At 33.3% G+C, this 15,514-nt stretch overlaps 1 protein-coding gene across 2 annotated transcripts; it reads right to left on the bottom strand.

The window, feature by feature from the left end:
• Positions 1 to 295: 295 nt before the first annotated feature.
• On the bottom strand, positions 296 to 5,277 carry LOC125058133 (cysteine proteinase B-like). 2 transcript variants are annotated; one of them, XM_047662184.1, is made up of 5 exons: positions 5,006 to 5,103; positions 4,749 to 4,872; positions 2,750 to 2,937; positions 1,834 to 1,971; positions 296 to 504 (listed from the first exon to the last, which is right to left on the bottom strand). In XM_047662184.1, exons 1-5 carry the CDS (start codon positions 5,073 to 5,075, stop codon positions 344 to 346), a joined length of 681 nt encoding a protein of 226 aa, XP_047518140.1. In that variant the 5' UTR covers positions 5,076 to 5,103; the 3' UTR covers positions 296 to 343. The 2 variants fall into 2 exon arrangements, with proteins under 2 accessions (XP_047518140.1, XP_047518139.1); XM_047662183.1 differs by having other exon boundaries at positions 297 to 504; positions 5,079 to 5,277.
• Between the last annotated feature and the right edge of the window lie 10,237 nt (positions 5,278 to 15,514).

The following is a 15,514-nucleotide window of genomic DNA, read 5'->3' on the forward strand; positions in this document are numbered from 1 at the left end:
CTTTGAACTTGCCATTAATGGAACATTTCTTTTAATTTCATTGACTACGTGTTTGTGTTTTGTTTTCACTGTTTTTCTCGCTAATGCTAAGCGTTTGTTGCTTTACTATTATGACATTACGTTTCAATATCTGACGCATGTCGTAATCGTTGTTCAAATTTTCTTGTATAGCAATACTTGGTGATTAAAAAGAGAGAGATCGCCTTGCCAGTTCTTATCTATAGAGAGTTATTAAATGAAAACACAAAGTGAGGTAATTAATAAAAAAATTATTTATTTTCAAAAACCTTATTAGTAAACTTGAACCTTACAGTACTATTTAGAGCTGTAATATTTTTTTTTTTCAAATTACACATGATCTTTGGTTAACGAAGCTAAATGACACGTCTTTAGAAATACCACACGCGTTGCGCCCGCGCACAAGATAGTAATACCCTCTATCTCCCCATTCACTTCCCCATGAGTTCTTGATTATCCAGTACGGAGTTATCCGGCCGTTATACTCTGGAAAACACGATGACAATATTTTAAAGTTGATTTATATAAAATATCTTATATGTAAAAATAGTCCATTTGTTGACTAGTTTTTGTTCTTTTTATAAACACGATATTAATATTTATACAGAAAACAACAACATTCATCACAGATATTTAACTGTGAACTAAATTTCCCCTTTCATTTATGATAACTTAGATGATATAGTTATAAAAAAACAGTAGTTATAGTTGTAAAAAAGTCGGATCTCAAATTAACAAGAGTAGAACTATATAAAAATACTCAGAGATTCGCGCAATATTAAGTTTTTAATACACAAATTGTATGGATTATATAAGCGTACTAATAATCTATATATATATAAAAGAAAAATGGTCTTCGTTTGAGGCTCCTTCACGCCTAAACCACTGATCGTATCGACATGAAACTACTGCCATTCTATGCGAATTTTTTCCTAGATGGTTAATGGCAAAATTCCAACGTTCCTTCATTTTTTTATTGCTGTTTTACTTTTATGAAAATTTATACATACGGACTTCACCGCGGAAACATTCGGGGAGGCTTCCTAGAACCTCGAAGCGTCAACATCTGTTAAAAACTAGATTTTCGAAAATTTTCAATTTTCTTAGCGGCAAGTTAAAATGAAGAATAATAAAAATATGAAACATAATTTTTTTTTATTTCCTATTTTAATTCGCCCAGCAAAGCGGGCAGGAAACGGCTAGTAGTTTTATATATACTTTTTCAAACTCACGAAGTAGCGGGTGCTTTGTAGAAGATGTGACAGTAAGCTTTTGTAATTCAAGGTACTTTTTGTAATACTTATCTATGTTCACTTATTAATTACAAAATAACCATATTGTTTGTCCATGGCGTCCGCAGTTATTATCGAGAACACAGTTCTAATTTGTTTATATTATATCTGGCCTGGTAATAAATAAATTAATAATAAACGCTGACTTTTTGTATGCAAAACGCGCTCATGCCGCAAAATGAACATAGCATAGTTCATACATTAAAGTCAGGATTGCTATTGGGAGTTAAAAATCCATACAAAGGCATGTGTTAGACCATTTTAGAAACCTGTTTTTACTATTGAATTTGAACCAGAGACCTTGAATATGCTAGCTAAAATAGCTATAAGTGTTGTCTGATGATTTGCTATTTTAAAAGAGTACCGAGAGTTTTTTACGCCGGGTTTCTCTCGGCCTACACCCTCTGTCTTCTTTGCCGATGAGTAGGGATGTCTACCGATTCAAATTTAATGATGTGGAATAAGTGATACCTGTATCTTATATTATATAAATTATTTTTTTATAGTTTCAAAGAACACATACCATACGCACTATATCCAACAATCAAAACAGCATGGTTGAGGTCCTCAGGTTTTGAAGAGCAGTCATCTTCAGTTGGCTCGTCGATAGGTATCAATCCGTCTTTAGGTTTGTAGTTGTACATTGATGCTGAATTAATTGCTATAAAAATTTTGTCACAGTTTAGGAAAAATTATCGTATTTAATATTTTTCAGCAAGTGGTGAAGGAATAACTTGAAGTATGATAAAAAGGATTGGATCATCAATTATAAGACCTGTCACAGGCAAGCGATACGACGTGTTACTTAGGTTCTTTCAATAAAAAGAGAAAAATGGGCAGGAGGCTCACCCGATGTTAAGTGAAACCGCCGTCCATCGACACTCACATTGCCTGGCTTGCAAGTGCGTCACCGGCCTTCTAAAAATTGGTACGCTCTTTTCTTAAAGGGCCCTAAGTCTAATTGGTTCGGAAATACTTCAGTGGGCAGCTGGTTCACATAAAAGTGGTAGGGTTTAAAAACTGCCTTAAAAAACGCTCAGTTGTGGAACGACGGACGTCAAGGTGATACGGGTGGAATTTCGTATTCTGCCTCGACGTCCGATGATGTTACTCAGCTGCAGGTATTAATCCGAACAACTCTGAACACTCTCCATGGTAAATGCGGTAGAATATGCTATATAGATGGTTCTATTCCCTTAATTCAAAATCATCTAATTTGATAATAAAAATATTCTTTCAATTTATATAGGATCGCTATGATGTACTGTTTTATTATGTTATTAAAATTAGAGCATTTTTATAGGAATTTTGGGTGTTCGTGGTTAGCACCACTGGTTTTTTTATCATGTTACTTATGCCTCGCATTTTAAAACCTAATATTTTTATGTTATATAATCAATTCACTTTTTAATTATCTATTTACGCTGCAAAATTATTACCAGCTGAAAGCGGTCCACATTTGCTCAAATATTCCGCCATGACTGCTTCGTCAGACGACACTCTTTGGAAACCTATAACTGGGATTGGTTTTGGGTTTTCTCTATTCCATCTGCATTCCTCAGGACGGTCCGAGTAAGGATAGTAATCTTTTTCTTTTAGAACTCCACCAAACGTTGACACGATTTCACTGAAAAACACATTTTTACGTCCTACCCGCCTCAGTCATCGCTTGTTCCTTGCGCTAGACACTACGCAAAGTTTTTTTGACGATATTTTCTACGATGATATAAATAAATAACTGCCGCAACTTCTTCAACGTCCATCATGTGCAATATTTCAAGAAGCACTGACGAGTGACGATTGCGGCAGACCGCAATAGGACCGCAACAGGGACGGTTAGCCGGAATACGGCATGCCGCTACGGCAGACCGTATATACCGCGGCCTACCGCAGCGGCACACCGCATTGCGGCCAGCCGCTAGTGCGTTGTAGGCCTAAAAGTCCGCTTGATTTTTTTAAAACATTTATTCGTTGTTTCAAAAGTTTTTTTTTATATATTTACCAATATATGTCAGTAAATTGCAAGTAAGGCCAAATATAGTGTCTCCATAATAAAGGTTGAGCAATTATTTATTAGATTACCATCAAAACCATATTCGATAAAATTTGTAAGGCATTAAAGCAATCTGAGCTTAGAAGACTAAATATAAATAATAAAACTCTGAACTCTGCCGCCAATTTACACCGAACCTAACCTGTGCGAAAAACAAGATTGCTTTTTAGAGCTGCTTTTTGCTGCGGTGGCATTAGTACGTATTAGTATAAGATCCCGATATACAACGACCTTCACCGAGATGCTTATTTAATGAAACGTATTTTATATTTAATTTAATATGTCAATAAATATAATCCATATGGGTTGCCTAGCAAATTTCAGTCCAGCCCTGCGATTCTGTAACTCACTTCACGAACTCACACAGCGGTTTTCGCATCGGCGGTCTCTCTCAAATCAGTCGTGAAGCAGTCATTTTATGATTTGGCATTCTGATAAACAATAAAGTACAAGCTCCCACCTTTTCAGAATGCCAAATCATAAAATGACTGCTTCACGACTGATTTGAGAGCGACCGCCGATGCGAAAACCGCTGTGTGAGTTCGTGAAGTGAGTTACAGAATCGCAGGGCAGAGTATGTTTAATTAATATTTAAAAAAAATATATTTTTTTATAATTTGCATGTAGTAATTTTTTTAATTTTTTTCAATCAATATTTTTAACCAGGGTAGTATTATATATGGATCACTATAACTTTCTCTTTTACTAAAGATGTATATATACTTTAGTGTCATATAAAAAATATACACATAAATAATTAATTGATTAAAAACAACCTAACGTTTGCATATTCTATGGGCTTCATACTTTCGATTGGTATAGAATTTATCTAATAATCATACCGGTGAAATGTTTAAATTTTTTTTTATATTAATTAAAATACTCTGGACTGAAATTTGCTAGGCCACCCATATGGATTATATTTATTGACATATTAAATTAAATATAAAATACGTTTCATTAAATAAGCATCTCGGTGAAGGTCGTTGTATATCGGGATCTTAGACCATATGTAAATAAATAAATCAGTGGCGCTAAATCCTTTTTATTTCTGGGGCTCCGATTTGTTTCATGATAATTTGTCAATCCTATAGGCAAGTAGGTGATCCTGTACACGCCGTCAACTTTTTGGGTCTGGCAAGGCCAGCCGCTTTCCTCACGATATTTTCCTTCAGCGAGCGAATATTAAATGCGCCGGTAGAAAGAAAGTTCTTTGGTGCACAGCCTAGGATGGAACCTATGATCTCAGGGATGAGAGGCACACCTGGCACACGCTGAAGCCACTAGGCCAACACTGCTCTAATAAGTAAGTACCAAAAATATTTACCCTGTTTATTATGTATTAGTACACTAGATAGTAGTATGTTCTAGTGTTTGCAACTTACGCAAATGTTTTCAAGACAGTAGTGCTGCTGCAGCCCGTTCTCTCCACATCACAGTCAATTAAAAACTGCTCGGACAATATGATTTCCGTTCCGAGGTATATTTTGATGTGACTCTCGATATTCGCTGAAAACAAAGGTTTTTTATTTAGAAGACTTTTTTTTCTGAAGATCAAAGGTACGACATTGACGAGGACGCCAGCTATTATAAAAACTAGCTTATTTAAATGCGAGCCAAAAGATACTTCTAATTTCCTTACAGTCTTTCCTTCGACGGTTACGGAATACTGTAACTATTTGGCGTAACGCCAGAGGAAATTTAAAGAACATTACCGACGGCACTGAATGCCCAACATGCTCCACAGCTCTTCTGATCTTTTACAGCAGTCACGCCATTTCTTTCCCTCCAATCGACATAATCAGGAAAGAAATGTATTGGCTTCAGATAACTTGAATTTCTACTAAAACAATGCACATAATGAAACAGATAAACGACTATCAACTCGCGAAAACGCATTTTAAACAAATAATTTCCGTAGTGAATTCGTTTTTAAAAGCATCGCGGAATCCGAACCACGTCGATGTTATTGCATTTTTATTGCAGTTTTTAAGTGTCGCTGTCTGGCGATTTTGACATAGCTCTTGTAATAAATGGTCATTTTTTAAGTGGAACGCAGTACACGATAAATGCATGTTTTGATTATGATATAAATAAATCCAGATACGATTGGCTGCTTTTGAAAAACTATCTGCAGTTTCAACGAATTTCCGTGCAATCAAATTAATAGGGCTGATAAATAATTTGTGTAAAACGTTTCGATTGAATTGTTTTTCACAGGAATATCAAATGAATAAAAATACATTGCAAAACGATATACTAATTACTCACTACCCCAATATCATGCTGCGACTTCGTCTATGAGAAATAAATTGCATATTTGTTATTTTTAACCAACACTTACCTATCCTAACCTTACAAAGCCGGCTACCGTAATTCAAACTCAAGGAGTATATCTAAAACACGCAACATTATTATTTATGAAACAACTTTAAGGAATGCATTTCACATTTCTATAAGACTTGGATACCATAGGCATGACTCGCCAACTGAAATTGTGTGGGAATTTCGTAAGCGTGAGCTAATGTTACTACTATACAAGTTATCCTTCAGGCCAATGGAAACTGTTATTGTATGTAGATAGTTCAAATATTTTTTTGACGTGACAACGTCTTATAATTCGATGGAGCCGGCTGCACGCACGAAAAAACATGACTCATGCGGCGTTACCTCGCTCCGAGGCGTTCCATTTAAGGCTTGAAGTGCAAGCGAGAGCGCGAAGCGACAGAGAGGCACAATCGGACTCCGCGCTCTTCAGCGTTCGACATCTGTCTCTCTCCTACTCTCTCTCCGATTCGTGACGTTGTCACGTTCAACTATCGTCAGTAAACCGACTTTACAGACAACCGATTTTTTTTAAAGATTTATCCTCTTAAAAATGCCTTAATAGAAACTTGCTGGCTTTTGAATAAGAACGTAGTTATAAGGACAAATAAAATGTGTTTTTACTTATTTATATATAAGTTACGAATTTCGATACATTTGTGATGTTATATTTACTTAAACCAAAATATATATTTCGTACATCACCATAAACTCAATAGCACGTTAATGGTAAGTCAGTAAGTGAGTATCACTCTGCGGCTATCTTACGAATGGCCAAGTTTTAATTGATCAATTTAACTTCAACTACTCTCATTTGCACTACCCCCAGGGCTTTCACAAATAATTTTAACTTGATACACTGTCTGGTATCTTGATTTTAATAGATCCATGATGTTTTAGGGTTACGAAAAAGTAATTGATATTAATTGACGTTCAAATAATCTATGACAATTATTTATTTCGAAATTCGAATAATAATTGTCTTGAAATTTGCGTTACCGGACGCTTGGTTAGTTGACTGTCAAACAGTACTGAATCTATAACCATTCTATAATAATAATAAGGTAATATTATAGGCCCAGTAAGGGCCGTGAATCTCTGCCGTGAATCTGTATTCGACATGTTCCTGTCTTAAATAAAGAACGTGAGTGTAAGACAACGTGTGTTATAAAAGTGTCAAAAGTAATTACTAAGTTTTAAAAGTAATTCTACTACAGATATAACCTAAACTAAAAAATAATGTTATGTTAACCATGAAATAAAAAGCAGAGTTCCTGACATATAAAACCGTTGCCATGGTAACCATCGTTATATTTTGTAAAAAGAACTTTGCGAGCTGGCTAGTTAGATCTAGAAAATAGTAGGAATAAAAACCTCAAAGGGAAAGTATACACAGAGACTTGCTGATGCCAAAATATGAAACCTGGGTTACCTAGCACCTAGTCAATATCACAACTCCATTTAATTTTATCCTCGTCCGTGTTTTTTAAAAAAAACGTATTAGAAATAAGAACTAATTTATTAAAAAGTACTAGTGGGGATTTTTTTTTCATGTGAGACGGATATATTTAGTTGCACACTGAGTGAATTCACAAGAATTGCATTATTTATTATTAGTTATAAGAAGGTTTAGGTTTTATGTTTTCTTGTTTTGTTTATATCATGATTTTAGTTTAGTTTAGTTTTAAGTTAGGCACTGTAAAAATAGGAAATAAATAAATGTATTACCTTAAAAAAAATTAAGTATGTGTATTGAGTATGTTCTTTTATAAAACAGTAGAATAACAAGACATTAAATCGATGATAATATATTTACGTATTCTATTGTTTCTGCAAACTAATGAGCAATTGTTCATAGGTAGATATTTTTATTCCTTTTAGTACTCCTGTAGTTTGTTCTATCTTATTCTTTAGATGGCGGCAGTTTATACTGTTTTATTGCATTATTCTTATGACTTGTAACTTTTTTTTGTGTAATCCCAAATAATTGTATTTCAATAAATATTTGTAACCGGCAATTAATATCACTTTTGCCCACTTAATAATCGATGGGAAGGAAACATTAGGGGTAATATCTCATTATTGGAGAAGATTAATTTCCGACACATATTGCTCTGACGTGTTGCCTAATTAAGAACTTTGTTTGATATATTTCCAATAACTTTTAATGCAGTATGAAGAACTTGGCAAATACTTAAAGTTTTTATTAGAACGGTATTTATTTAATATTTATATTAAACTCGCTGCTACGACACTCATAGATAATTACCTGATAAAGGCAGTAGTATAATTTATAACTGAGTAGTTTTGGTCTAGGGTACAGCGTGCTCGCACTCCTCAGGTCGTAGGTTCGAACCATGGCGGTACAAAGAACTTTCTAGTGTCAATGTCAGGTGCAGAAGGCTGTTCACCTACTTGCGTAGCTTAAAAGGTTATAGTGCCACTGGTTTTTATAGTTACTAATATAGCTTAAGAGTATACATCCTAGTAAATTAATAAAGACAATTCTAAGAAATTGAAGATTTTATACGATGTAATCTTAAGGAATGTATTGATAATGTTCCTTAGTATATATAAATGAAGGCGTAAAATTGTCTAAAAGTAAAACAATTCTTACTGCGCTGGTATTCAGGAACTTCAATACAATTTATAAATGTCTGTAGTGCTGATCGCAACCTTGGATCGCAATCCCTAAGACAGGACTAAAAGTTAAATTTGGTGGAAGTTTGGAGTAAAAAAATAGAAATTGTCCGTTTACAATAGTTCAAAGCGACAACCCTAACTGCATACGTTCAATGGGGACAGGGATGAAAGCTCTGGAGACTACCTGTTATTATTGCCATCAACTTAATCCTCCGGCAAACGTCTTTGTAATTGTAATCCATGCGCTTCACCACTCCCAATGGACCTCATTTACTATTACGACCTTTAACCAACTATCTATATAGGTAATTTAAAAGTTTAATAATACGTGGGTAACGTAATTATATAATGCTAATAGTTTTATTCTCGGTAAAATAATATTTGTTTTGTACCTACTTGTTAAACGAAATAGTTTATTTTCATACCCACCACTAGATGTCGGTTGTTGCATTTAAAAACGGAATTATTTCTTCAATACTATGAAAAATAAATAAATCAGTGGTGCTACTACCATTTTAGGTCTTGGCCTCAGATTTCTGAATCTGTTTCATGATCATTTTTAAATCTAATAGGCATGTAGGTGATCAGCCTCCAGTGCCTGACACACGCCGTCGACGTTTGGGTCTAAGACATGTCGGTTTCCTCACGATGTTTTCCTTCACCGTTTAGGCAAATGTTAAATGCGCACATAGAAAGAAAGTCTATTAGTGCACAGCTGGGGATCGAACCTACGACCTCAGGTATGAGAGTTGCACGCTGAAGCCACTAGACTAAAGTCGGAAACACACTTACGTGTCGTGACGTGTCGTGACGCGCCAGAAGCATATTGGTTTCATACATTTAATATGATTAGACAGAACGTGTTGCGACACGACACAACATGCAAATATGTTTCTACTTAACACTGCTTTTTCACTACTAAGTATTAATAATGGTAATACTTGTCTGTGGTAATACTTTCTCCTGAATAAAAGAAGTCAGATCTTCGTTGGATACAAGGAGACGACGTAATAGGCCTGTATCCGCCCACGCCCGAGCTGGGCTGTAAAGGCACTTCACGCTAACAGCGAAAAAAGAATGTTGAGCTGTCTATTATTATTTCTCTTCTCGGACTCAGACTCCTAAGGGAGCTTGCTAAGTAATTTCCTAATCTAACTAATCAAATAAATGAGTGATCCGTTGTAAGACTTCATACAGTAATAATAATACAATACTTCATACGTCTAAATTTTTACTATTTGTAATTTGTAGGAACAAATGCTTAATCAGTTTATATTGTACTGTACATATCTAATATACATATCTTAAGAGAGATCGCATTAAACTATATAACAAACTATTTTTTAATTTTATCTTACAGACCCCCAACCCAAGAGGGCTCCTCCCCAAGAGATATTATGTTCTATGGATGAATGTGAAGTCTCCAATACGCATTGGGCCAGCCGGGGGACTACAGACCATTCCCTCTCGCCTAAGAGAGGAGCCTATGGCCATTAGTGGGACATACACAACGCTGAAAATCTCGAAGTTTATTAAAATTAAACTGAGTACAACGTGAGGATTTTTACTGATAGGGCCCCATCAAAAGAATTTACCACGGGCCCCAGATGGTATTGTTACGCCACTGCTAACAGATAATTTGGTGTACAAGGGCTTTAAAAAATAATAAAATATTTACGCGCAAAGTATTTGAAGTAGGTAATAGTAAAATGTCAGGATTGGTATCGGTATTGGAAGATACAGTACAGACGCTTTATCTGGAGCCTATTTTCCGTAATGCTCTCAGCATTAGTCTATAGTAGTCATTAGAGTCACAAAAGTGATAGCCTAGTGGCTATAGCGTGCGTCTCTCATTCCAGAGGTTCGGTCCTCGGCTGTACAACTAAAACCTATTTGTAGTTGACAGAAGGCTGACTGACTTGTCTATGAAATAAAAATGAATGAAACGTTGTAGTGCCTCTGGATTATTATTATTAGTCTTTAAATACATAAATAAACCAACAGTTTCCACGTACTTATAACGAGCACGTTTAAATTGTAGTCTAAAGTAAAACGGTAGAAAATTCCGTGCTCAGAATGAAACATTAAGCGTATGAAGCTAATATTTCCGTGAGACTAAATTAATTATAAACCATTTTAGAGCAACACACGACCTACTATGTCTATATGTGCATCCTGTGTGAGGCGACCATAGTTCGTGAACATTGAACAAATATAAAAAAAGTATTACATAAGGCAAAATTTATCCAAATTTTAAACTATTTAAAATTATTTGTTAGTGACAAATGAACCTATTAAATTTTTTATTTTTAAATGTATAAGCTTTGAAAACTCAAATTTAACATTCGATATTTCAAGAAACCGCCAAAACACCTCTCTAGACAAGATGGCGTCTAATCTCTAATCAACGCGTAAAAAATTGCCAAACTTTTTGCATGTTAATTATCATTCACAATTTAGGCATATTTTAAAATTCAATTAAAACTGTCTTCGACGAAATTAAACTCCAAGACTGTATTAGATATAAACAGACCAATACATATTATGTACAGAATGCCACGTTATAGTCAATTAGACTAATCTGTGACCGCTTTGTGCCACGTGATTGACGTAAAATCAATATTTCTGACTATGAACTTTTTGATAGATCATTGATTATTTACAAGTTATTTTACTCAATAACGCTTTATGACATATTTTATAATTTTTCATGCTTTCAAGTAGTTTTATTTATGTTAATTCTTTTTGAAGCAGGTTTCTAGATATATATTTTTGAAAAAGACAAACATTGATTTTGTATAGATTTATCAAGGGGAAAAAAAATAAAAGTCTATTTTTCTAGTTAGCGCCTGCATTCTGTATCAATATTTATTATGTGGTTTATTATTTAGATTATACTTTAATTAAATTATTGGGAAGTTTATTAAATTTCTATATGGGATAAATTGAGCCAACACCCACTACTATCTAGCATGGTTTCCGAAAAGTACGCATTGAATTAGATAGAAAAATCATACCATATATTCCTGTTAGCATTATTTGTAACACAATTCTTAATTTGCACATCTAAAAAATCAGACTTTATCATTTCTTCTCATTTACTACAGTGAGACATTTAGATTGAAGAATAAAAACGTGTAACTACAAACCTCTAAATAGAACGTAGAAATGGCGCCAGAATCCAGCGTATCTCGGCGCATACCGCACTGCCATAGATAATAATAATTGGTATAGACTAAGTTTGCCATAGACATGACGGGCTCTATAAAACAAAATATTACTCAAAAATGTGTTTCTAGTGGAAAAAACCTTTTTATATTAGAATTTTACACTTGGAGAGAATAATAAAGAAATAATAAATTATATAATCAAATTGATTGCTATTGCTCATAGCAAGAAAAAATATTAAAATATTTATGATCAAATCGGAAATTTAACGTTTAAATGAAGTACTAAATTTTCATTCTGGTGAAATATTCCCTCATAAAAACCTTCTCAATTTCATACATTGTTATAAATCCTATCTTTAATCTAATATGTGGTCACAATACCACCTCAAATGAAGTACAAGCGCTGAAATAAAATGGGTCAGCTGGCTATTGTTTGTGTTAATAACGCGATTGGAGTTGCATTGAGACCCTCGTATGCTATTCACGAGATCTTCATAATGGGTGTGACCTTACTATATAAATTATATGCACCTATGAACTCAGAGTTAGTATTGTTAATCATAAACTAAATCTTTCAAATACATAATATAAGGAACGGGAATTGTAAGCAGAACTGAAATTTTCGAATTTCGAATTTTAAAATATACTACGCTCCTAAATTTGTTATTTGTGTGATCCATTTTCTTATGTATATTTTGTTATGTATCGATATAATAAATGAAATTTTTGATTTCTTTCTTTAAATTCTAATAATAGTTTCGAAGCAAGCAGCATATGTGTTTGTTTTTTTAGATTCGTCTCAAAATTTCTACATAGTTGAAAATATAACTAATAAATCACTTAAAAAAAAATGGGACTTCAGAATGCACCAATTAAATATTTTTATTTAATTAATTCAAATAATAAAATATATAACTGTACATTATTGACTCATTTATTACAATAATATTGAGAAATATGCGGAGGCATATATTGTTAAAACAAATTGACAAACTTGATTTGACAATATTATTGCGTGTGTGCGGCTAGCCTATGGGTCTGTATTTATTGATTGAGGACTTTCCGTATTAGACCAGTGCCGATAATTTTTGAAACCAAAAAAAATTACAGTAGGATGAAACCCATTAGAAAAGCAGGGAAATATGATCAAAATGAAAGGAAAAATAAATTACGGTCGATCTGAGGTCGGGAAGGGGAAGGGGGGGGGAGTTTTAAGGGTAAAAAACGGTTTATCTCGATTTCCGGCAAAACTAAAAGTCCTATCGAAGAAAATTAAATGGAAAAGTTGTAGGTCATAAAAAGATCTACAACTTTTGTATTCACACATTTTTCACATAACCTCAAAATTTATGTGAAAAATTCAAAAAACCAACTTTTGGGTTTTTTATTTCTATTTTTTACAAAAATTTATTTTTTTAAACGAAATTTGGTGAAAACTTACCTTATTATGTCCCAAATATACTGTAATTTATTTGATTAAAAATATTTATTTTTTCACCTTATTTTGAATTAATATCGAAAAAACACCCTAATTTTCAATCGAAAATTCTGACGTCAAAATTTCAGCTTTTTTCAAAAAGTTGATGTGCTTTCAGTGCGTTGAAATCTCTACTTTCCTATGGTAAAAAAAATATATATATTACCATAGTAAACCTTCTCGGAAAATGCAAAAAATCGTATGCAGTAACGCCCAGACCCGTCATCCCCTTCCCTACTTCTCTATGAATCTTCTTTAAATTATAATTAGATGCCTATTTATTACTATTTTACGATAACTTATATATACCTGAGTGACCTAAAAAAAATTTTTAGCCTTTAGATGGGCTAAAATTTTCGTATTTCATAGAGAAGTAGGGAAGGGGATGACGGGTCTGGGCGTTACTGCATACGATTTTTTGCATTTTCTGAGAAGATTTACTATGATAATATATATATATTTTTTTACCATAGGAAAGTAGAGATTTCAACGCACTGAAAGCATATCAACTTTTTGAAAAAAGCTGAAATTTTGACGTCAGAATTTTCGATTGAAAATTAGGGTGTTTTTTCGATATTAATTCAAAATATGGTGAAAAAATAAATATTTTTAATCAAATAAATTACAGTATATTTGGGACATAATAAGGTAAGTTTTCACCAAATTTCGTTTAAAAAAATAAATTTTTGTAAAAGATAGAAATAAAAAACCAAAAAGTTGGTTTTTTGAATTTTTCACAAAAATTTTGAGGTTATGTGAAAAATGTGTGAATACAAAAGTTGTAGATCTTTTTATGACCTACAACTTTGCCATTTAGTTTTCTTCGATAGGACTTTTAGTTTTGCCGGAAATCGAGATAAACCGTTTTTTACCCTTAAAACTCCCCCCCCCCCCTAGCCCTTCCCGACCTCAGATCGACCGTAATTTATTTTTCCTTTCATTTTGATCATATTCCCCTCCTTTTCTAATGGGTTTCATCCTACTGTCATTTTTTTCACTTTTTATTTATTTTAAAGGCTATCTGCACTGGTCTATATGTCAAAAAGCGAAATGATTTTTGACATAAACACTGTTCGAGATAAAAAATTATATCAAATGAATTAACGTTATTTCCGTTAAAAATTTAAATACACAATTAAAATTCTCTTTCTTTATTTTAATTAAACTGGAACCTCTTTGAGGGCTAATGAATGAAATAGCGTTGTACAAAGCGTTATCTTGTCTTAATTTTTTAACGCGATGTAACTCTCGTTATCCTAAGACGCTTAGATAATTGTTTATAATTAGTTTTCTAACATATGTCATGACTGCTGAGATAATACAACGTTTATATATACATATACTTAAATGAAATCTATGTCATAGTAAAAATAACAGTGTTAAAAGCGTAAAATGGTGTTCCAGGTTCCTGATCACAGCAGAGGATTTCCTTTAGATTTCTAAAAATAAGTTCTCATTAAAATAACACATACAAATTAAATCAGTTCATAAAAAAAGTTTCCTACAATTTCTATGAATAAACAATAAATAAAGAAGACAGAATAAAATAATGAGCACTTTTCTGTCTTTATACTAAATGTCCAGAACTCTTTCTAAAACCTATCAGGAACTATTATGCGTGCAACAAGAACTTTATTGTTACTGTGCTCTGCTAATAAGTGCTCTGGTAACTTCACATACACATGTACGGTACAGAAAAAAGGAGACTCGGTCAACGGCCCAGTGCGAGTGAAAAATCTCAGCCTTAATTACTGTAATTAGTGTTATTGGCTTTCTCGTGTTTAGAATGATTACCGCTAGATTGTAATGTTCAATGAACGCTCAAGATACAGAAAAATAAATAATAGTTTAAAAAAACTAAAAAACACGTTTTTAAAGCACATCAAACTACGTGGGTTGCTCGATAGACGAATGGCACAGAGCGCCCCACGCTTTTTCAAAATAATACCAGTATTTTTTGTTCATACCATTTTCAGCCTAAAGTAGGAATTATTTTTCACTTTTTAGTTTGATGTGCTTTAAAAGCGTGTTTTTTAGTTTTTTTTAAACTATTATTTATTTTTTATTTTTTAGTTAAATTTTTTTCATTTTTTTTTCGGATTATTGCATTGTCATCGATCTTTGACAGGTGCGCAAAGTTTGAATTAAATCTGTCCGTTAAAAGTGGGTCAAAATCGAGTCCGAAGGAGTCGGTTACATACATACATACATACATACAGGTGAAGCTAATATAAAGCGTGTAAAAACGTAATTTTGGAAATTAATCAAAACACTGTAATGTACTACACAATACACGTGCAGGTACTTTCAGAGAAAAGAGAAAATTATTTGACTATTTACTTTCCTTTACAAAGTGTTGTTAAGAAAACTAACGAGGAACCGAGTAAAATAAAACACGGTTTATGTGGCGGACAATGTATTAGCCGAGTTTTATCTCCGTCCACAGGCTGCATGCGTGAGTAAAGGCTTTTACTTAAGGTAACATGAGATTGTTGACGGGGTGTATTGGATATTTTTTTCACATTTTCGGCTATTT

Source organism: Pieris napi, chromosome 17, assembly GCF_905475465.1.
Source record: "Pieris napi chromosome 17, ilPieNapi1.2, whole genome shotgun sequence".
In the NCBI taxonomy this organism is placed as follows: domain Eukaryota; kingdom Metazoa; phylum Arthropoda; class Insecta; order Lepidoptera; family Pieridae; genus Pieris; species Pieris napi.